Source organism: Callospermophilus lateralis, chromosome 8 (genome assembly GCF_048772815.1).
Source record: "Callospermophilus lateralis isolate mCalLat2 chromosome 8, mCalLat2.hap1, whole genome shotgun sequence".
Taxonomy (NCBI): domain Eukaryota; kingdom Metazoa; phylum Chordata; class Mammalia; order Rodentia; family Sciuridae; genus Callospermophilus; species Callospermophilus lateralis.
In genome coordinates this window covers 87,661,375-87,686,744 of record NC_135312.1, presented here as the reverse complement: position 1 = coordinate 87,686,744, position 25,370 = coordinate 87,661,375, and the positions used below count along the sequence as shown (strand labels likewise).

At 32.6% G+C, this 25,370-nt stretch overlaps 1 protein-coding gene across 2 annotated transcripts in view; it reads right to left on the bottom strand.

The window, feature by feature from the left end:
* Tbck (TBC1 domain containing kinase) overlaps window positions 1–25,370 on the bottom strand; it is a 237,430-nt gene that overhangs the window by 119,339 nt on the left and 92,721 nt on the right. For both annotated transcript variants that reach the window (XM_076864170.2, XM_076864169.2), the window contains exon 20: window positions 24,396–24,481. In XM_076864170.2, the coding sequence (XP_076720285.2) occupies window positions 24,396–24,481 (86 nt within the window). The remainder of the gene's footprint in view (window positions 1–24,395; window positions 24,482–25,370) is intronic.

Genomic DNA, 25,370 nt, shown 5'->3' with positions numbered 1-25,370 from the left:
TTCTAGTACCATCTAATAAAATTTAAGAGGAGGCCTTGAAAAGATGAAGTTGTTTTCGATATAACTTAACTACATCCAAGATACTATACTCATGGTCACTCCCAAATGGCCTTGTCTTTCTATTAGCACCTATCATTCCAGTCACTTAGGTTGAATAAACTTAATTTTAAAGTATTTCCTATCAAATCCCATAGGTGTTATTTCTACAAGATCTCCTCAGTCTGTTGTTTCTGTCCCTTCATATTGAACCACCCTTGTTTTGATTATCATTCCTTCTTTATCAGCTATGGCAAATATTTCATAAGTGTTCATCCTACTTTCAATTTCTAACTGCTTCAATATTTCCTTCAGCCAAATTTATCTTTCTAGAAATAAAACTGTGATCACTTCATTCTCCTGTTCTATCATACCAACATTTTCCTAGAGTATACCAAATGAAGTATACATTAATATTTAGGCCATCACGTATTAGTAAAAACAGCCAAGGATTGCAATCAGGAAATAAGCACTTCAATTCTAATTTTGACAAGTCAGTTCTAGTCACCTCTTACCAATTAAATTCAGGTTAAAAAAAATGGCAATCTGTGAGATTATAATACCTGTTATTTATTCTTTCTATATTACTTTTAAAATCTTAATTGAAAAATATTGATATTTTTGCCTTAATTTCTAAAGGTATTGGTACAGTTTCATAATGTTATCTGATATAGAAAAAAATGACAGTAAAATAAGATAATTTTGAATACCAGGCAGGTTTTAATTTTTCAAAAAAGCAAATAAATTTTAAAAATTTGATTACAAATATAAAATACATATGCTTTTATAAAGCTAGAGATATTTTAGCTATTTCCTCATAAAAGTTGGAAACTGAAAATGAAAAGAAATTATACATGCTCTAAGTATTTTCTCAGATCATGAAATTATATATGCATGTTTTGGCTAGTGCTTATCTGTATAGTCAGCTAAGTAAATACTGCCCCCTAGCAATAGCGAGCAAGAACAGCTATGTTTAGCATTTCATGAGGTATTTCCACATGGTCTGGCAATGTAAACTTCAGATTTATCAATAAGAAAAGCAAAAATGGGGGTTCATTATCTTGATTTTGAAAAGGAGAAAATTATAGTCAATGACCTGAAAGTCTATAAAAATAAAAAATTAAATAGGAAATATTTCTTAAAATATAATGGAAGGAAAAGAGACTGCCAAGCACTATTATACAGGTTGAGGTGGATTTGTAAGGTGTGTTGAAATTAAAAGAAATGGAAGGAAAAAAGACTGCCAAGCACTATTATACAGGTTGAGGTGGATTTGTAAGGCATAGCCTAAGGAGGACAAGTTAATATTTACAATCCTACTAGTTCTTAGAATTAACAACCTTTAATCCCCTCTCAATTACTGAGTTCACAATATTTTAAGTATGTTTACATAAAATAGACCTTCTACTTTCCAAATTTATAGGACTCTTTATTTGCTCTATATCTGACTTACTGTTGTCTTCTTGGCTATATGTATAACATAGGTTAACAAAAAAGGAAATTCTGAAAAAAAATAAGAAAATGTTCCATAAAATGTTTGTATTGTTCCACTGAATCACTCATTTTCAAAAAGCATTCTTTTTAAGAATGAAGAAAGATGGTGTTTTGTGCTATATCAGGATACATTCAACAGAATAAGAATGGGTTTCATGTAAGCAAAAAAAATGCCTAGTATAGGCAAAAGCAGTACTAAGCGGCTTTCCCTAATTAACATTACTCCCTGTTCCTTATTTTTTTAAGAATCTTGGTGGGGCTCAGGGGGACCTACCTTCATTTTCATAATCACCAATAAAGGTATAATAGTCAGATGGTGAGAATTATAAATCTATAAGAAAACCGTAGATTCACAGAATAACTCTTTGGAATTTTTTAAATAGAAAAACAATTATGGGGGCTGGGGTTGTGGCTCAGCGGTAGAGTGCTCACCTCGCACGTGTGAGACCCTGGGTTCGATCCTCAGCACCACATAAAAATAAATAAACAAAATAAAGATATTGTGCCCATGTATAACTAAAAATAATATTTTAAAAAAGAAAATTATGTTCAGATATTTTGGGGAACTAGTAATATTGAAGCAAAAGATGACTTATTGCTAAAATAAGACAACCAATTTTACTACAGGCTTGTATGAAAACTATTATGCTAGTGCTATGTCAGATAAAAAGAAATACAAACATTTGAATCATATGTATGAAAGGACAGATAAAAATAAAGGATAATGGAACACAGCTCCTGGCATATTAATTGCCCTGTTGACTTAAGGTTCTTGAATCTGCAAAGGTTTGAAGATAAGATTATTGAATCAGAGAATTTCTAGGATATGTACTCCCCCACTTTCTCAAAATCAGAAAATTAAGTCATGTGGTATTCTTTAGTGGGTTATTGATGGCAGATCCTCCAGTGTTAAAATGCAATTTTTTTAACCTGGTCATTTGTCTGGTTCAAGACTTGAAACCTCTTAGATTGTCTTCTCTTCTTAATTAACCTGTTTTCTCAAATTGCATTATCACCATTATTTTATAAAACATTTTCATCTACTTCAACTTATCTGAGTCATGCAAAAGTTCTGTGGTTTGTCAAGATTGGTGTTATTTATTTTTCCCTATTTATCGGCGAGTCATCTAAGGCTTGAAGCAGGTCACTCTGACCAAGGTCACAGTTATATATTATAAAGTAGGAAACAGAATCCAGGACTTCTTATTGCCAGTCTGCTATTCTTTGCACTATATAAAGGTGGTTGTGAAGACTAAAGCAAGTTGGCTTATAAGTATTTTTCTATGTTGTCTATTAATAATATAAAATTTGGTTAAATCACTCCCCAAATATTCAATAAGTCTGTTTTGTAATTTTTAGCCTCAGATTATTACAAGGAAGTGATACCATAGAAGTTTCTGTAATAAATGAAATATACTATATTTACAAAAAAAATACCATTTTCAAAATCCTCAAAATCTAACAGTCAAAATACCATTTTCAAAATCCTCAAAATCTAACAGTCAAAATAATATAAAAAGCATTGATATATTCCTATGCACATATAGCTAAAATTGTAAATGAATAAAAAATTCTAGAAAGCCTGGATCATATTACACTTGCTATTTTATGAGGTTCATAATATTAAATGTACCCATACTTAAAAAATAGAAATAAAACAGAAAAACACAATTTATCTGTCATAAAAGATGATAATTTCTGAAAGATCAAATTAAGGATCATAAAAAAAGAAATGAAAAACTTCTGAATTATATTTTTCAAGAATAAGTATCAATATATATAACTGTTGTAAAATATAAAATTAATACAGTTATATGTTGGGCCTCTTCTCTGGTTTCTAATAATTCAATTTACATATAATATTTTGATATAATTTTTATGACATTTACATTCTATACTGTAAACATAACATAATTGTTCAATCTCAGGCTTATTTTATTTTTCGTACTGGGAATTGAAGCCTCAGACATTTTACTACTGAGCTATAGTCTGGATTCTTTTTATTTATTATTTTGAGACAAGGTCTTGCTAAATTGCACAGATTGCCTTTTAACTTGTGGCTAGGATTACAGGTTTGTGTCATCGAGTCTAGATCAATGTTACATTTAAATTGGCTTAATGGTTCACCCTAGTCTTTTAACAAGTTCCTTGAATTTTTAATTTTATTCATCTTCTTGGCTGAAATTTGACATACATTTTTGTGTTCATATTCTCTAATAAAAGCTCTTGGGGTTGTATTCCCTTAATTCTTACCTTCTTAAGAATGCTGTCTGCTACTTTTATGCTTGCTACGCTATATTTAGCTCCTATGCAATTCTTGAGTCAACTTTCTTTCTCTCAAAATTTTATACACAATTCTGCACTGAGTGTTGCTGTGAGATCTTTTCTGAGATTATTATTATGTATTTTTGTACTTTTTCATTTTACTATGTAGATTTCCTCACATCTATTCATTATGTCGTTGACTGGGTTTATACTTTATTCTGGTTTTTACTCTTTTAAAAAGCTATTATTAGGGATAGGGATATAGCTCAGTTGGTAGAGTGCTTGCCTCACATGCACAAGGACCTGAGTTCAATTCCTAGCACCAAAAAAAGCTATTATTAATATTATTAATATAATATTTTCAAATATCTTTGTGCTCCTTCAGTTCACCATGCTGGCTCATTCCTGATTATTATTCACCTTTGAATGATCCAGCTTCCAGCTAAAGGTTAAGTCTTAGTGTGTGAAGGAATACAGAATGAGGAGGTCAGTTGATTACCTTTACATAAAATCTACACTAACTGTAATATCTCAATTCTCAGGAAAAATGAGATCCAATTTTAGTTTTTGAGATTTGAGTAGTTTTAACTACTTGGGCTGATTAATATTGTGTTACTTTAGAGGGAACAATTATCATATAAGTCTAACGGATCCTTCTATAAATCTATGTTATTGAAATCTTAGTGATTTTATTTTTCCTATACTGTGAAATATTTTGCCATTTTATACAACTAGGAATTATTTTATTATTATGAATCAATTGTTCTATTTATGCATTAAAAACATAATAATAATGGGATTGCTGAGTTCCTTTGGAATTGTCTTAGTCCATCTTGTGTTGCTATAACAAAATACCACAGACTAAGAAATACCACAGAGTAAGTTATGAAGTGGTTTGTTTAACACCCAGTTCTAGAGGCAAGAAAGTTCAAGAAAGGTATATCTGGCCAGGGTATTTTGCTAATATCATAACACTGTGGATGACATCACATGGCAGTAGCATTTGTAAGAGTAGCCAGCAAGAAGTGAGGAAAAGAGACAGACCAAAGGGATAATCCAGCTTGCAATCCGCTCCTGCAAGAGATAATCCAATCATGAGGGACCTAACTCACTCTCATGAGATCCAATCTAGTATCAAGAGAATTAATAATGTCTCAAGAAAAATAATCCATTAATGAGGTTAGTACTCCATGACCTAAACACTTACTATTAAATACCACCTCCTGATACTGCCACATTTAAGAACTAAGCCCTAACATGAGTTTTAGTGAGAATAAAGCATATTCAGAACATACCTGATGGGACAATACTGAAATAAATCATTACTACCATCTTTCATTTTTATTTTTGTGCTATCCAAAGTATTGCATTCTTTTCAATAAGATGTAAATTATAGGCTTTTACATTAAAAAAGCTTTCACTGAACACAAATGAGAATTCAGGATTTTTCATTTTCCACCCTTATTTTTAAAGAGAAGCAAATTGACAAAGAAAAATGATTCACAATTAGTGGACTAGTGAGAAGATGAATGCAATGAGACATGCAGCAATACTGTAGACTCCAGAGAAATGATAAAATTGGTCACATAAGTGAAATTTCAAACTTTCAGTGCTCAAATGATCTTTGGTGAATTCCCTTACCATGGGAATCAGAAAAAACAATGAGTAAATATAAAATTTTCATTCATTCAATCATCAATGGCTAGGAATTCATAACAATATTTTGCAACAAGAACGTGGACCATGATATTTTCCTAAAAGAATAAGTAATCTTCTATTTTTAATCAGAGTAATCGTCTATTTTTTTTAATGATAGTTGTGCTCCAATATTTGTTTGATACAATTTTAATGAACAAATGCCATAGGTAGATATGTTTACAAAATAATTAGAACATGTGGTATAGGAAGTTTTTAAAAAGACATTCCACTTATGATTTTAACTTTTTCTAATAAATCTAAAAAATATTTTACAACTGTAGAACAAAAAAGATAACTAAAAAGGGGGTGGGGATCATGAACTGAAATTGATTTCCATGAATATATGAGTTTTGTTAGGATGAACGCAACTGCTATGTACAACTATAAAACTTTAATAAAAAGAAAAAGACAGCTATTCTCCAGTGAGGTTATGAGATCTTTTAGTGTTTTGTTTTGATGACTGTGTATTGACCATACACATGCAAGAAGAACCAGAAATAAGATAAAACCCATTAGAGAGGTATTTGAAATCTGGAATTGGTATTAACATCATGGATATCCTCCAGGTATATGCATGACAGTTAAACAGTAAGTTCAAAGCACACTGCACAAGTCATATTTTTATATTTCCAAAATGAGAAACATGGAATAAAATTTTGGGTTGTTATTCTTAAATTTACCAAAATTTTAATAGTTGGGTTTTTTTTAGAATTGTGATTTATTATATATGATAGCAGAATGCATTACAATTCATATTACACATATAGAGCACAATTTTTTCATATCTCTGGTTGCACACAATGTAGAGTCACATCTTTTGTGTCTTCTTACATGTACTTAGGGAAATGATGACCATCATTCCTACCCCTATTCTCCCTCCTTTCCCCTCCCTCCTCTTTTCCCTTTGCCCTTTCTAGACTTCATTTAATACTCACATCCTCCCCCCAGCATATTATGGATCAGCATCCTTAAATAAGAGAAATTATTCAGCATTTGGTTTTCTGGGATTGGCTAATTTCACTTACTATTATATTCTTCAGCTTCATCCATTTACCTGCAAATGCCATAATTTTATTCCCTTTTAATGCTGAATAATATTCCATTGTGTATATATACCACATTTTCTTTATCCATTCACGTACTAAAGGGCATCTAGGTTGGTTCCACAGTTTTGCTATTGTGAATTGTGCTTCTATAAACGTTGATGTGGCTGTGTCCCTGTAATATGCTGTTTTTAAGTCCTTTAGGTATACACTGAGGAGAGGGATAGCTGGGTCAAATAGTGGTTCCATTCCCAGTTTTCCAAGGAACCTCCATACTGCTTTCCATATTGGCTGCACCAATTTGCAGTCCCACCAGCAGTGTATGAGTGTACCATTTCCCCCACATCCTCACCAACACTTATTGTTGTTTGTATTCTTAATAGCTGCCATTCTGACTGGAGTTTAATATGTCTTCATTCTACTTCTATAAATTATTAAAAAAATGACTGAAACATATAAAACAATTAATAAGTAAATGGTTAATGTCTCCCCCATACACAAGGTTATATTAGTTATATCATTTGTCATGATCTCCCTAGATAAGAAAAAAAAGTAGAAAAATAAGTAACTACATAAACATACTTTTTACTATTCATTCTTAGTTGGCTTACAATTTTGAACTGAAAATCTATAAACTTGGGTAAGTTAATGTTTTTTAAATCTACACTATCATTTTGGAAAGGACAGCTGTACTTCCAGAGCAACTTTCCATTACTTCACTGAATACTGAAAAACTTCAAAATTTTCAAACATAATTAATAAGAAGGACTTTAAGAGATGCCATGTAGCACTTTTTTTCTTGGAGACTTAAAATGATCTTTAAGTTAAATCAATAAAAAGGTTAAAATTCAAAGTGGCAGGAAATCTCGCCAATTCAAACAAATGAGTCTTTACTATTACAGTACCACACTCCCCTGGTAGACTGTTCATTAACTGATGAAGCAAAGTAATATATCTATTATAGCTTGAAATATAATCTTCTTCTAAGTGTAAAAACCATGAATAAACCAAAGCAATAATACAACACGATCAGAATCTAATAGCAGTAAACAAGGTAGTCATGGTGGTACACGCCTGCAATTCCAGTAATCCTCAGGAGGCCGAGGCAGGGGAATCACAAGTTTGAGCTGGGTTTAGGCAATGTGGTAAGACCCTGTCACAAAATCAGTGGTATAATGGTTCCTGGGGTCAATCACCAGTACAGTACTGTGAAAAAATAATAATAAAAAATAATACAAATAATAGTTAACCAGTTTACACTTGCTATGTGCCAAGAATTGTTTGGAACAATTTAGATGTTTTATATAATTTAATCATTACAGAAATTCAATGAGGGAAAATTTATCATAATCTACATTTATAGTAAGAGAATTATGGGTAAGAGAAACTAAGGTTTCATAATTTCACATTGAAAAACCAGGATTTAGGCCACTGGCCCATATGGCCCAGGGTCTGAGAGTTTACCTCTATATCAGCTTTCTTAAATCATGGGTCTATCATTTCAAACTATTTTCATAAGACTTTTTTGCTTTTACTGTGCTGACATTTGTGTTAATTTTGTAAAGCCATTGATGGATCCAACTGTTGGCAACTAAGCACAAATCAAGGCTATGGACCCAAAGTCTAATTATAGTCATTACATTTGTGAAGGAGTAAAAATGAATAATTTTATTAAATATATTTTACATTTTTTTGTAAAATTACACAGGAATAAGTGTAAAGCACTTGTGCTATATTCCGAAACACAATGATTGACTTGACGAAACACAGTATCATTTGAGCTATAAGGCAACATAAATACTTTTTTCAAGAAATGCTATTTTTACTTGAAAGAATGACAGATAAACAATTTTTTTAGACTTAGCTATTTGACCAATACTTTTCAAAAAATGAATAAAGTGAGCCTGTTACTTCAAGAAAAAATTTGAGCTGACAGATGAAGATTAGAATACAAGAAAACTTATATCTGTCATAGTAAGCTTGGCAGCTTCCCAATACTTAATGACTTTTTGAATGAGATCAGTGATGACATTAATGAATGTGATTTTTTTTTTATTTTTATTTTTTTTTATTGGTTGTTCAAAACCCTACAAAGCTCTTGACATATCATATTTCATACATTAGCATACATTAGCTTCAAGTGAGTTATGAACTCCCTTTTTTACCCCAAGTACAGATTGCAGAATCACATGGGTTACACATCCACATTTTTACATAATACCATAATAGTAACTGTTGTATTCTGCTACCTTTCCTATCCTCTACTATCCCCCCTCCCCTCCCCTCCCATCTTCTCTCTCTACCCCTTCTACTGTAATTCATTTCTCACCTTGTTTATTTTCCCATTCCACTTACAACCTCTTATATGTAATTTAGTATAACAATGAGGGTCTCCCTCCGTTTCCATGCAATTCCCCTTTTCTCTCCCTTTCCCTCCCACCTCATGTCTCTGTTTAATGTTAATCTTTTCTTCCTGCTCTTCCTCCCTGCTTTATTCTTAGTTGCTCTATAATGAATGTGATTTTTTGATGTCGTAAAATGAAAGTTTTCATAATTGGAAGTTGTGCAAACTCAGTGAACCAATACATTCTATATGACCAATCTATAACATTACAACATCATGTATGGGTAAAGAGCCATTCCAAGTACAAGAGAGACTAATGAATTTTAATGTAACAGAGCATGAAAGTTTACTTGATAAAGAATGTACATTGAAACTAAGACATAAGAAGTGTCTGAGAAGTTCCTTTGCCAACAACTATCAGTTTTCATATACTTTGACCAAAATAATATATTGCAATTGATTGAATGCAGAAGCAGATACAAGAATCTAGATCTTTTACATTAACTAAAACAAGTGTAAAAATACAAAACAGTACTACTTCTAATTTGGGGAGAGAAACAGCTATTTTTTTTTAGAAAAAAATGTTATTTTGGTTAATTTCAATAAGTTATTATTTTTCAGTGAAATAATACACTAATATTTTAAAAATATCTCAGTAAATACTAGTAGGTATAATCCACATAAACAAAAACTCTTTGGGGTCCCCAAATAAAAATAAAATATAGGCTAAAAATTATGTAGTCCCATTTTTCATTTTCAGGAGAAGTATAAATATTTTATAATACATTGATATTTAAATAAATGCTGCAATTTTGATTAAAAAAAAAGAATATGAAAGGATCCTAAGACCAAAAAGTTTGAAAACGACTACAATATACCACGTGTCCGTTCAATTTTCTGTCATCTATAAGGATACATTTGATTAGAAATGGATGAGGGGTAAAGTTGATGATTTATTAAACTGACATTTACCTTGTGTGTGTGACCTTTTAGAAAGAAGTTACCCAAAATACTATTTTATCTTTCCTGGGTCATTAATAGGTCCTTTGGTTTCCAAAATCTGGGTCCTCGGGCAGAGTGGCACATGCCTGTGATCCCAGCAGCTTGGACGGCTAAAACAGGAGGATTAAGTCTAAAGCCAGCTTCAGCAAAAAAGCGAGGTGCTAAGTAACTCAGTGAGACTCCATCTCTAAATAAAATACAAAATAGGGCATGTGGCTCAGTGGTCAAGTGCCCATGAGTTCAATCCCTAGTACTAAAAATCCCACAAAACACTATTATGTACAATGAATCAAAATGCATTCTGCTGTCATATATACCTATTTTTTTAAATAATTATTTTTTTAGTTGTAGTTGGACACAATTTTATTTATTTATTTATGGTGCTGAGGAGCGAACCCAGGGCCTAAATTGGTCCTTTCTGAACAGTAATTAAGATTTATTATTAAAAAGAGACTTTCATATGTTATTTGTATTCAGGGAATTAGGTGTTAGAACTAATGTCAAGAACACCACAGCAGCTAGCACACAAGAAAACACATACCCCAGATCTCAGAATATGGACTACAATAGATTGGTGGAATTCTTATCATGGTATATTTCAAATAAGGTGGATTTTCCTGGACCCTATCTGGATTAAATATGAAAAATTTATTGTCAAGAGTATCCTTTTTAGATAAACTCTAATTATTTTTGAAGCAACAACACAAAGGCCAGCAACAAATGAATGAACCAATGAACAAATATTTCCAAGTAGTCCTTTTACCTTTAAGTATAAATCTAGCTGAATAAAAATTTTGAAAATAATAGTAATAAGTTTTTAAGGAAAGAAGAAATTAGTCGTAGTAAAAGCATCTTTTCAGAATGCAGTTCTGCCAAATTTTGCCAGCAAATCGCTGAATTTGTTAGCTTTAACTGAGAATACAGGTTTAAAAGGTATTTGTAGTACTGATATACAGTCCTTATCATTCTCTTAATGGCCACCTGACAAATTTTCATAATTTGCAAGCTGAATGCTATTCCTATATTTCAGGAATAGTTCTCTTAAAAATGAGGAAGCATACTTTACTGTTCTCATTTTAAGTGCCTGGTATATTTCCAGAAGCAAAAACACATCAAGACAAAAATGATAAAAATCACTATGGCCCCAATTTTGCCAAATACACATTACTCTATTTATATGTAAATCACATAACTACCATGACATATAATCTAAGCATCACATCAGTATAAAATATTCCTAGCTATTTAAGCTTCAGCAGTGCTTAGTGTTCAGAGTTCTGTGACCCACAGAAAATAGAAAGGAGCCAGAAATCATAATCTTTCCTGCAATGGAAGCCTGAATTTCAATGATGGAAAATTAATGAGGGCTTACTTTGATAGGATTAGTTCTTGAGTAGGAAACACCGTCTAGGAACTTATTATCAAGCACTTCCTCTTGATGAATCCTCACCTATATTGTTAGAGGCACAGAGATTCCTCAACAATTATTTTAAAGGTAAAATACTAAAGAAAATAATGTAAGAGAAGAAAAAAAAAAGATGCTGCATATAAAAACTAATGACTGCAACTAAAAAGATCTGATAAATGTTAAAAACATTCTGTGTTTTATCACACCCCTTCCACCACCACTCATTTTCAACAATCTCCACAGTAAAAATATCAAATGTCTACAAAATTAAATTTTAAAATGGCCTCTTAACATTTTTATATTATCTACAAAGGTGGGGAAACAGCCTCCTCAAAAAAAAAAAATCTTTTAGTTACAATTTTAGCTTTCTTTACTAAATAAGTTTCAATTGATACTTTCTGTGAAGTGAAAATCACTGTAGACAGAGGAATTTCCTATAAATTAAGATATATTCTCTTTCCCCTGATTTCTCTTTGTTTATTCTAGGGATTCTCAGTCATAACAGAATCATTACATAAAGGGGATTTGAGAATATCTGTAGGGCAACTTTTTAGCAATATACATAGAGGCATTTTATTGTCCCATAATTAGAGGTTTACTATTAGAAACCAGAAGCTGGACATCAGGGATGGTCAGCATTTTGCCATGTGCTATACATTTCCATCTCCAATTCCTCATTATCTACAAATGTCTCATTCACTAATCACACTACAAATGTAAATTGATATTACTTTCATTATACTACTACTAGAGTAAAGATTTTTTCTAAGAAATTACATGAAAAGTCTCCATTTTAGGAGTGGGTTATTAACAAAATAAATACATTATATGAAAAGTATTGAATTACCAAACAATTCACTATCTGCATAGCAGCACATTTTAAAAACACTGAAGTACCCTCATTTCAGATTTAATACACATTAACGTTCTGCTAATTTTGTTTCAAAAATGTTTTAAACCAGAATAATATATTACCAATGTAATATGAGACCCCTTTGTATTACTCAATTCTCTTTTGAAATTCATATATTTTCTACAAAGTAAATAAAAATTCTTTCCTAAACAGATATGATAAATCTGATGCTTCTTATTTAGGTGTTCTATATTGTAGACCTATAACTTATTTTTTTTATTTGTGGTAAGAGGTTAGCCTTTGGTTCACACCCCTTACCATACATAGTTACCCAATTTTATCAGAACCATTTTATTTATTAATGTTTTCTTTTCTAATTGATTTATAAAGGCACCTCTATCATATACCAAATTTCATTTATGAGTGAATCTATTTTGTGTTCTCTTTTAAAAAACTTATTTGAATTAATATTATTGTACATATTTCTTTTTGGTTAATGTTTGCCTAATATGTCTTTTACAATTTTTGACCAATATATTTACATGTTTACTTTTACCTCTTATAAATAGCATATAGATGGATTTTAAAAACACCATCTAAATACTCCTTTAATAGGCAATTTAATTAGCTTACATTCTTTCTATGTTCTCTCTGATTTTACAGGTTTGAATGACTTTGTCTTACTACCACAACCTGCCTTGGTTTAAAAGTTATATATTCTCTTTCTATTCTTTTTAAGTATTTTTATTTCCTCTTTTTTTTTCTTTTCTTTGCAGTACTGGAGATTGAACTGAGGAGAACTTTAACACTGAGCTACATTCTTTGTCCTTTCATTTTCTAAAATTTTTAAATTTTAAGGCAGGGTCTAAGCTGCTAACAGTCTTGCTGAATTGTTGAGACTGTCCTAGAATTTGCCTCAGGCTCCAGGGTAGCTGGGATTACAGGTGTGTGTCACCACACCTGGCTTATTAAATTCAACTTTTAATGTGCTTTCTTGAATTTCTGGATTTCTTGTGAACAAAGATGTTTGATTTTGTGAACACTGATCTTTGTCCTGAACTATCTTTTCGAATATGTTTACAAAAAAACAAAAAAACAAAAAAAAAACAAAAAATCCACCTTTGGAAAACAAAGATAAGATCTCTCCGTGGAGATAGGACAAGTTTACTTATAGACTTGGAACAAAAAAGGAGAATAAAAGGCAGGGAGCCGGGAGGGGAACAGAAGAACAGTAGAATTAATGGGATATAACTTTCCTATCCTTGTATTTGAATACAAGACCAGGGTAATTCCACATCATGTATAACCACAAGAATAGAATCCTAATTAGAATAAATCATATTCCATGTATTATGTATAATATGCCAAAATATGTTCTATTGTCATGTACATCTATAAAAGAATTATATATATATATATATATATATATATATATATATATTTTTTTTTTTTTTTTTTTTTTTTTAAAGGAGTCTTTCCCTTACTCTCTCAGAAAAAGGGAAGGCATATTTACCATCTATTTAAAAACATTTGAAATTCCTGAACTCATGGTTTCAATCCTTTAACACAATTCACTATATATATATAGGTAACATCTGGGCACTCATTGTTGTTTCCATGAGATTTGGGAAGGAGGGAAAACAACAAACATATGCTAATATTTAACTTTGATTGTTGTACTATGAGTGATAAAGCCTTTCATCTCTAATTCAGGAGTCTTATGTTTTCTGTCACTATCCAGAAAACAGTTATAATTTATAAGCTTGCAAGTAGGGTACAAACAAATCCCAGAATTTAAGGGATACTTTAAAACAAACATATTTACGTTTGTAAAATAATGCAAAAAATATAATATTTTAAAAACTGATTTCTGTTATCTTTCATAAAATATTTTTATCAGTTATTTTTATGTAGAATTTTACTTTCACCTTATTAGTAGTCCTTCCAAAACTGGTGTAATATATAAAGATTTAACAATCATTATTTACAAATTTGTAGGATTTGATGAATGATTACTTTCAAAAAGGATGGAATAGTACTTGTTATGCAGTAAACATTTAACGTGTTTACAGTATCATGTTTTAACAATGTTTTTTGCTAATCTCTGCTCCTTACATCATAATCATTCAGAATTCAATTATATGATTAACTACAGCAAAGATAAATTATTTTTCCTCTGTTTTCTTTCTTAGTGCTACTCATATTCATGAGTATGTCTAAGAATTTTATCATAGTCTATATTATTCCATTATCATTTGTCTACATAAATATTCTGTCATCTATAGCATTCAACTAATGTAGTTTTCTTTTGAGTTGAATACATGTTAGATACTTTTAAGAGAACTTTGGTGAGGGTCAGGGGTACTGGGGATTGAATTCTGGGGCATTCAACCACTGAGCTGCATCCCTTGCCCTATTTTGTATTTATTTAGAGACAGCATCTTATTAAGTTGCTTAGCACCTTGCTGTTGCTTAGGCTGACTTTGAACTTGCGATTCTCCTGCCTCAGCCTCCTGAGCCTCTGAGGTTACAGGCATGTTCCACTGCCCTGGGCAAGAAATTTTTCTAAAAAATAATGATCTCTTCTTTTAGCCTATATTTTAGTTAATAGTATTCTTTTTTCCTCAAAATAACATTGCCATCTTGGCAATCCATTTCTTCAATATTTCTTCAGCTCTAGCCATAAGACCAATCTAGTATCCTATTGTTTTATACCTCACATTTATAACATGAGGCAAAATATTATATAAATTTAAATTAAAAAATATGTATAAAGCAAACACATATTAATATGCATTAATAATGAATATTATTATAATGATATTTCCATTGGTTAATTATTTTTTCACAGCTTTTCATTTAATAATAAAGGACCTGCCATTGTTTTCTCTTTTTATTTTGGATATTGTATGTATTCTTATTGGATCCCTTACTCAATAAGCTGTCTACTCAAATGAAAGATGCTTCTCCACAAGTCTAGAAGCAAATGACACTGTAATTATTGAGGGTTACTTTAAGCCTAATAATTATATCACAGAGAGTTAAAATACCCTGTATCTAAATAAATAACAAAGAGCAATGAACAAGGAAAAAATGGACTGATATTTTAGTTTCTATTTTTCCAATGAAAGATACACAAGGCTGAGAGCAGAGGATTGATGGCAAATGATTAAAGTTTTACTTCTAACACTAATTATTTTACAACTTAAAGCACTCAGTAATATTTATATTATCACTGCTATTGTTAATACTTCAAAATGTTTTCAATGTTACTATAAACATTTTCTTTTTTATCTTTTCTTTTCTTTCTTTCTTTTTTTTTTTTTTTTTGTGGTGCCAGGGATTGAACCCAGGGCCTTGAGCATGCAAGGCAAGCACTTTACCAACTGAGCTATATCCCCAGCCCACTATAAACATTTTCTAACAAAACTTTTCAATATACCATTCTCAGAAGTAAGACAATCAGGAAACAAAGGTGGTTAAGATGGAATGAGATCTCTAGCTTAAAAAGCATTTTTTTTTTTCTGGTTAAAAAATGTGTGATATTGTACTCCAATAGCCTTTTACTTTTTAAATTTCAAAATCAGTTACTGCATTTTAAAAATCCTTTACAAAAGCATTTGTCAAATTAAGGTTCACATAATCAACATACTGGATATGCACATTTAAGAAATATATGCATTATATATAGGAAATGTGAGACAATGTTTATTAAATTTGTTACAAATACACATAAACACATTTTTGGTGTGCTTTGGGTCTCAGTATAAAATACATATGTTCTTATACTTTGTGAGTTAAAATAATGTTCGACTCATTATTACCATATAATATAGTTTAAATTTCTATTACAAAACATAACATGTTCAATGAAAACAAATTTAGAACTGTACCTACCGCCCCCTAGAAAATACACCATAAATTATTCCAACATCAAATAGTCATGATTAATATTCTATAGTATAGCCTTTCTACTTTTCCTATATATATGTACATATATACTATAGTCTATGAAAATGAGATAATACCATACTACTTGTTAATAATTTTTCAATAAAGCATTTGAAAAATTATAATTGCTTGAGGACAGGCACCAGGTTTTCAATTAACTATTGAATGAGGCATATTTTCAATGTGAAAAAAATTAAAAGTATAAAATGTAACATGTAAAAAGATCTTGTTATATCTCTACCAATTTTAGTGCCTTCTTTATATATGTAACCTTAGTGGTTATTTTTTTTCACTTTTACTTAATACTTTATTTTTAATTGATAAATAATATTTGTATATATTTATGGGGTAAAATGTGATGTTTTGACATATGTTTATCCCACAGCCTTCCAAAAGAGGCTTCACTCCATGTCACAAATCATGAACAAGTAACAGACTAAGCCATGCCCCCTGTGTAACACTGCCTGTCGACTCTTACTTTTAGAGTCATATATTACAGAAAAACTAATAAAGTAAGATCAAATATGGCAAAGCTTCCAAGGTAATATCAAGCAAAACACAGAAGAAGCTATTTAGAATAATTCAATCTCATTAAATGTTATGATTAATATGGTTCTATTTACATCTGACTTTTTTTTTGGTTTCCTACATATCTCATATATTTTGTCCCTCTGTTCTTCTGTCATTGTTTTTTGTCTGTGTTCTTTAATGTTTTCCCAATTTTCTAATTTACATGCTGGTTGCTCCAATGCTTATAATATGCCCTTGTTTTCTATAGATTCAGATTCATAATTGTGCTGAGATCAGAAATGTTAATCATGTAGCTCTACTCCTGTTTACTCATTTTGTGGTATTATAATACATATTATAATTATAAATCTTTAAATCCAGCAATATCTTGTTGTAATTATTACTTTGAGTATATTTCTGTCTTTTTAAGAAGTTGAAAAAATAAAGGATAGCAGTTATATGCTTGTACATTTCGTGCTGTTAATATCTGTGTGTATAATTTCAGATATTCTTAATTTGTTCCTGTAAATTTGGTTTATTGCCTGTAGTAATTTCCTTCATCTAAAACACTTTTGCTCCTATTCAACTATTACATGCTATTGTTGGCAATATGTTACATATTTTGTTATATGTCAAACAATACATTATATACTTTTTGCTTGACACACTTACATTTTAAATTAATGAATAGAGGAGAGAGTCAACATGGCGGTGGGCGCAGAGAGATCAAGTAACTGACCTCTTCAGCTGCGCGGGCATAGGAAGTCGTAAACTGTCTAAATGCTGTTTGCTCAGGATCACTAGGCAATGCTGAGCTGACGTGGATCTGGGGTGAACAGTCTGGGCCTCTCAGAACACACACCGAGCCTGGATCGGCTGCATTCAAGCTCCCACTGAAATAACTGGTCGGCCCTTCTGAAAGTAAGGGGGTAAAAGCTAACCGAGCCTTCATAGGCAGTGGCCACAGGATTAAAACGGGGCTTGGGAGAAACAGTCAGGACCCACCCTTAGCATTGGTCACCCAGCAAAGGGAACGAACAGTCACCATTTGCATGGGATACCACCATGGCAGAGAACTGACATCACCCGGCGGAAAAGATAACTTCATTGAAACCAGTGGTGACAGGTGTGTAATCCCCTAGCCCTTCCTCTCCACACAGCGGGGAAACCTTAAGGGTCCCTCTCAGCTCTCCCATGAGCGCGATAGCCAGACCGAGGGAATCAGGAGTGGCGCGGGACTCGCGGTGCGGAACTCCCGGCTACCGCTCCCACCAGTGCTGACAACTGAGGTCTCTTGCACCAGCTACCAGGGGCGTGACTACCAGAGGGCAAGCAAATTCGCTGGGGTTTCTCAGTCCCAAGCTCTACAAACTTAGGGTCTGAGGGAGGCAAACAGGGAGAGTGTGCCCAGGCGTTCAAGAAAATAGGGCTCCCAGAAGCAGCAGACCTGGCGTGTAGCCAGTATTGTGGTGAGCGTCATCGGTGAGCAGGGCCTGGCTTGAGGAAACACAAGAGAAGGCCCTAGGCACTCAGAATTGGAGACCCGCCCAGTCTGGGAGAAAGAGCTGCTGCACAGTGTTTGGTTCACGCCTACTGAGAGGAGAAGCTTGGCCCAGTGGGCACAGCTCCACCTACTGAAAGAGAAGTTAATCAAACTCTAAGACTGCATTTATTATTATTTTTTTTAATTATTTTTTTTAATTTGGGTTTTTAAAAAATTTTTTAATTTTATTATTATTTTTTTAATTTTAATTTTCATTTTTCTATTATCATTATTTTTTTTTAAATTTTTTTTTCTTTATCTTCTATTTTTTCTTTTCTTTTGTCTTTCCATTTCTTTTCAATTTTCTTATTCCCCCTTCCTTGAATTCTACCTGCTTACTCTCATTCTCTTTAGTGACTTCTTCCCTTCCCTTCTAATATCTCTCCTCCCAAGCATCAAATAAATTTATAAGAGTAAACAGTAACTCAGCAGTCAAATATAACAAGAAATAACATGAGCAGCATGAAAAAGCAAGGAAGAAAAGGAGTACAAACAATGAAGGACAGCCTAAATATACAGGAGGACCTAGAGTCATAGGAAAATGGTCATATAAAGAACTCAAGGAATACCTTAGACAGATGGAATGGAACCTTAAAGAGGATACAAGACAGCAAATCCAAACAGTGAAAGAACACATTGAAAATGAATTACATAAACAGATAAAAGAAGAAGTTAAGCATCTTTATCAGGAGATAGAGATTATAAAAAAAATCAAACAATAATTCTAGAAATGAAGGAAACTATAAACCAAATTAAAAACTCATATGAGAGCATCACTAACAGAGTGGAACAAGTAGAAGCCAGAACGTCAGGTAATGAAGACAAAATATATCACCTTGAAAAAAGTCTAGCCAACTCAGGAAAGGCTGGTAAAAAATAACGAGAAAAACATCCAAGAGATATGGGATAACATAAAAAAACCAAACTTACGAGTCATCGGGATAGAGGAAGGTATACAGAATCAAACCAAGGGAATGAGTAACCTGCTGAATGAAATAATTACAGAAAACTTTCCAGAAATAAAAAAGGAAACGATATACAAATTGTAGATGCATACAGGACACCGAGCATACAAAATCACAGTAGACCAACGCCAAGACACATGAAGATATCCAATATACAGAACAAAGAGAAAATATTAAAAGCTTCAAGAGAAAGGAGGCAGATTACATTCAGGGGTAAACCAATAAGGTTAACAAAAGATTTTTCATCACAGACGCTGAAAGCGAGAAGATCCTGGAACAATGTATTTCAAACACTGAAAGACAATGGATGCCAACCAAGAATTCTGTATCCAGCAAAATTAAGCTTCAGGTATGACAATGAAATAAAAATCTTTCAAGATAAACAAAAGCTAAAAGAATTTGCAGCCAGAAAACCAGCATTGCAAAGAGTCTTGAGTAAAACACTACACGAGGAAGAAATGAAAAACAACAACCAAAACCATCAGTGGGAAGTGCCTCGGTAAAGACAGAGGGCGGGGGGAAAGCTAATCATGGAGAAACAAACTAAATTAAAAAAAAAAAGATAAATAATCAAACATGGCTGGAAGTACAAAACATATATCAATAGTAACTCTAAACATTAATGGCTTAAACTCTCCAATAAAGCGACATAGGCTGGTAACATGGATTAAAAAAACAAATCCAACAATATGCTGCCTCCAGGAGACACATCTGATTGGAAAAGACATACACAGGCTGAAGGTGAAAGGTTGGAAAAAAATATATCACACACACGGTCCTCGTAAGCAAGCAGGGGTGGCCATCCTCATATCGAATAAAATCAACTTCAAGCCTAAGTTTATCAAAAGGGATAAGGAAGGACATTTTATACTGTTAAAAGGAACCATTCACCAACAAGACATAAAAATTATCAATATTTATGCACCAAATAATGGTGCTGCGACGTTCATAAAATAAATTCTCCCTAAGTTCAAGAATCAAATAGACCACAACACAATAATTATGGGTGACTTCAACACACCTCTCTCACCATTGGACAGATCCTCCAAACAAAAGTTGAATAAAGAAATTATAGAACTCAATATCACAAACAATAACCTAGACTTAACTGACATATATAGAATATATCAACCATCATCAAGTGAATATACTTTTTTCTGAGCAGCACATGGATCCTTCTCAAAAATAGACCATATATTATGCCATAGGGCAACCCTCAGTAAATATAAAGGGGTGGAGATAATCCCATGCATTTTATCTGATCATAATGGAATGAAACTGGAAATCAATGATAAAAGAAGGAAGGAAAAATCCTACATCACATGGAAAATGAACAATATGTTACTGAATGATCAATGGGTTACAGAAGACATAAAGGAGGAAATCAAAAAATTCTTAGAGACAAATGAAAATACAGACACAACATATCGGAATCTATGGGACACAATGAAAGCAGTTTTAAGAGGGAAATTCATCGCCTGGAGGTCATTTCTCAAAAAAAGGAAAAACCAACAAATCAATGAGCTCACACTTCATCTCAAAGCCCTAGAAAAGGAAGAGCAAAACAACAGCAAATGTAGCAGAAGGCAAGAAATAATTAAAATCAGAGCGGAAATTAACGAAATTGAAACAAAAGAAACTATTGAAAAAATCAACAAAACTAAAAGTTGGTTCTTCGAAAAAATAAATAAGATCGACAGACCCTTAGCCATGCTAACGAAGAGAAGAAGAGAGAGAACTCAAATTACTAACGTACGGGATGAAAAAGGCAATATCATAACAGATGCTACAGAAATACAGAAGACAATTAGAAATTATTTTGAAAACCTCTATTCCAATAAAATAGAAGATAGTGAAGACATCGATAAATTTCTTAAGTCATATGATTTGCCCAGACTGAGTCAGGAGGATACACACAATTTGAACAGACCAATATCAATGGATGAAATAGAAGAAGCAATCAAAAGACTACCAACCAAGAAAAGCCCAGGACCGGATGGGTATACAGCGGAGTTTTACAAAACCTTTAAAGAAGAATTAATACCAATACTTTTCAAGTTATTTCAGGATATAGAAAAAGAGGGAGCTCTTCCAAATTCATTCTATGAGGCCAACATCACCCTGATTCCGAAACCAGACAAAGACACCTCAAAGAAAGAAAACTACAGACCAATATCTCTGATGAACCCAGATGCAAAAATCCTCAATAAGATTCTGGCGAATCGGATACAAAGGCACATCAAAAAAATTGTGCACCATGATCAAGTAGGATTCATCCCTGGGATGCAAGGATGGTTCAATATACGGAAATCAATAAATGTTATTCACCACATCAATAGACTTAAAGATAAGAACCATATGATCATCTCGATAGACGCAGAAAAAGCATTCGACAAAGTACAGCATCCCTTTATGTTCAAAACATTAGAAAAACTAGGGATAATAGGAACTTTCCTCGACATTGTAAAAGCTATCTATGCTAAGCCTCAGGCTAGCATCATTCTGAAGGGAGAAAAATTGAAGGCATTCCCTCTAAAATCTGGAATAAGACAGGGATGCCCTCTATCACCACTTCTATTCAATATAGTTCTCGAAACACTGGCCAGCACAATTAGACAGGCGAAAGAAATTAAAGGCATACAAATAGAAAAAGAAGAACTTAAATTATCCCTATTTGCGGAAGACATGATTCTATACCTAGAAGACCCAAGAGGGTCTACAAAAAAACTACTAGAACTAATAAATGAATTCAGCAAAGTGGCAGGATATAAAATCAGTACGCATAAATCAAAGGCATTTCTGTACATAAGAGACAAAACTTCTGAAATGGAAATGAGGAAAAACACTCCATTCACAATATCCTCAAAAAAAATAAAATACTTGGGAATCAACCTAACAAAAGAGGTGAAAGATTTATACAATGAAAACTACAGAACCCTAAAAAGAGAAGTAGAAGAAAATCTTAGAAGATGGAAAAATATACCCTGTTCACGGATAGGCAGAACTAACATCATCAAAATGGCGATATTACCAAAAGTTCTCTATAGGTTTAATGCAATGCCAATCAAAATCCCAAAGGCATTTCTTGTAGAAATGGAGAAAGCAATCATGAAATTCATATGGAAAAATAAAAGACCCAGAATAGCAAAAGCAATTCTAAGCAGGAAGTGTGAATCAGGCGGTATAGGGATACCAGATTTCAAACTATATTACAGAGCAATTGTAACAAAAACAGCATGGTACTGGTACCAAAACAGGCGGGTGGACCAATGGTACAGAATAGAGGACACAGAGACTAATCCACAAAGCTACAACTATCTTATATTTGATAAAGGGGCTAAAAGCATGCAATGAAGGAAGGATAGTATCTTCAACAAATGGTGTTGGGAAAACTGGAAATCCATATGCAACAAAATGAAACTGCATCTCTTCCTCTCGCCATGCACAAAAGTTAACTCAAAGTGGATCAAGGAGCTAGATATCAAATCAGAGACTCTGCGTCTGATAGAAGAAAAAGTTGGCTACGATCTACATATTGTGGGGTCGGGCTCCAAATTCCTTAATAGGACACCCATAGCACAAGAGTTAATAACAAGAATCAACAAATGGTACTTACTTAAAGTGAAAAGTTTTTTCTCAGCAAGAGAAACAATAAGAGAGGTAAATAGGGAGCCCACATCATGGGAACAAATTTTTACTCCTCACACTTCAGATAGAGTCCTAATATCCAGAGTATACAAAGAACTCAAAAAATTAGACAATAAGATAACAAATAACCCAATCAACAAATGGGCCAAGGACCTGAACAGACATTTCTCAGAGGAGGACATACAATCAATCAACAAGTACATGAAAAAATGCTCACCATCTCTAGCAGTCAGAGAAATGCAAATCAAAACCACCCTAAGATACCATCTCACTCCAGTAAGATTGGCAGCCATTAGGAAGTCAAACAACAACAAGTACTGGCGAGGATGTGGGGAAAAGGGCACTCTTGTACATTGCTGGTGGGACTGCAAATTCGTGCAGCCAATTTGGAAAGCAGTATGGAGATTCCTGGAAAAGCTGGGAATGGAACCACCATTTGACCCAGCTATCGCCCTTCTCAGACTATTCCCTGAAGACCTTAAAAGAGCATACTACAGGGATACTGCCACATCGATGTTCATAGCAGCACAATTTACAATTGCTAGACTGTGGAACCAACACAGATGCCCTTCAATAGATGAATGAATAAAAAAAATGTGGCATTTATACACCATGGAGTATTACGCAACACTAAAAAAGGACAAAATCATGAAATTTGCAGGGAATTGGATGGCACTAGAGCAGATTATGCTTAGTGAAGCTAGCCAATCCCTAAAAAACAAATACCAAATGTCTTCTTTGATATAATGAGAGCAACTAAGAACAGAGTAGGGAGGAAGAGCAGGAAGAAAAGATTAACGTTAAACAGAGACATGAGGTGGGAGGGAAAGGAAGAGAAAAGGGAAATTGCATGGAAATGGAGGGAGACCCTCATTGTTATACAAAATTACATATAAGAGGTTGTGAGGGGAATGAGAAAATAAACAAGGAGATAAATGAATTACAGTAGATGGGGTAGAGAGAGAAGATGGGAGGGGAGGGGAGGGGGGATAGTAGAGGATAGGAAAGGTAGCAGAATACAACAGTTACTAATAGGGCATTATGTAAAAATGTGGATGTGTAACCGATGTGATTCTGCAATCTGAATTTGGGGTAAAAATGGGAATTCATAACCCACTTGAATCTAATGTATGAAATATGATATGTCAAGAGCTTTGTAATGTTTTGTACAACCAATAAAAAAAATTAAATTAAATTAAAGAAAAAAAATGAATTAATTAATGAATAGAGGAAAATAAATATACATTTACTGTTGCTATAATAAATTACCTTTGCTCCTGGAAATACAGAATTTATATTTAATTTCAGTTAAGTATAAATTCCCTATTTCTTCAAAATCAGGCCAGAATACCATAAAATCCAAATGAAAACCTTTCACAGAACAGCTTAATATACTCAACAGAAAACAACTTGATAACATTGAGTTCATAAAGAAAACAAGGGCCTTTCCTTTGACTCGAAGTGAGAATATGGTGTTAATCACACAAACACAGTATCATAATTAGTAGTAGTAGTAGTAACTTGTTCATGTAGGGACTTCTCCTAATAACAAACATTTTAAAACCACACTGCTTTATGCTGGTCATGTCTGCTCTATTTTTTACCTTGAAATCTATTAATGTGCCAAGTACTTACATCAGGAATGAAGCCAATTTCATTGAGATGATTACTCAACTCTGGATCATGGAATGCAATCATTTGAGAAAACACAGTCAGATACTCTAAAATGATAAGAAAGTTAGATAATCATGACTTTACAAATTACCTCAAAGATATTAAATTCAAACAAATTACAGTATAATTTATATTCTGAATAAGATTTAATCTATGAAAAAAAATTGAATAAAAAATTTTGTTGTCACTACTTTAATCACTTACTACTAATTATTAAACAAATATACAAAAACACTATTCAACAACTTATTCTCTACCTTCAGAGCTATCAGTTTATATCTTGAGCCACAAAATACACACATGATGTATGATGTTTTCTTAGTAAATTCTAAATACAATTTCTCTACAGTAATATTAAATCCATTTCACATTTATTGAATGTTCAGAAAGTGTAACAGATCCTTCAGCAAGGAACAACATTTATAAGTGGTAACAAATAGAACTATTATGCCTTAAATTATTATTTGTTTATATATACAGGTTTAGGCACCTGTTCTAGTTTTAATGTATTCCCACTTATGACTGCAATTGGCATATTTAGGAGTAGGAAATAACATCTTGTTAATCAGAAAGTAGGCACGCAGTAGGCAATTAAAAATAACCGTTGCTGATTCTACTCTTATTCTAATTCATAGGGTTCAACTAGATTATAAGTACTTTCTCATTTTTACCCTTGTTTTAATAAGTTACTATTTAAATTTTTTTTAGTTGTAGATGGACATAATACATTTATTTTATTTGTTTTTATTTTTATGTGATACCAGGGATTGAACCTAGTGCCTCACGCATGCTAGGCAAGCATCTACCCCTGAGGCACAATCCAGCCCCCTCAATAAGTTACTATTTTTATCAACTTACTATGTGCTGATCTAATCAAGATAGGGGTATACTCCAGGGCAAGTAAGCACAGTACTTCCATTGAAAAATAAATAAAAT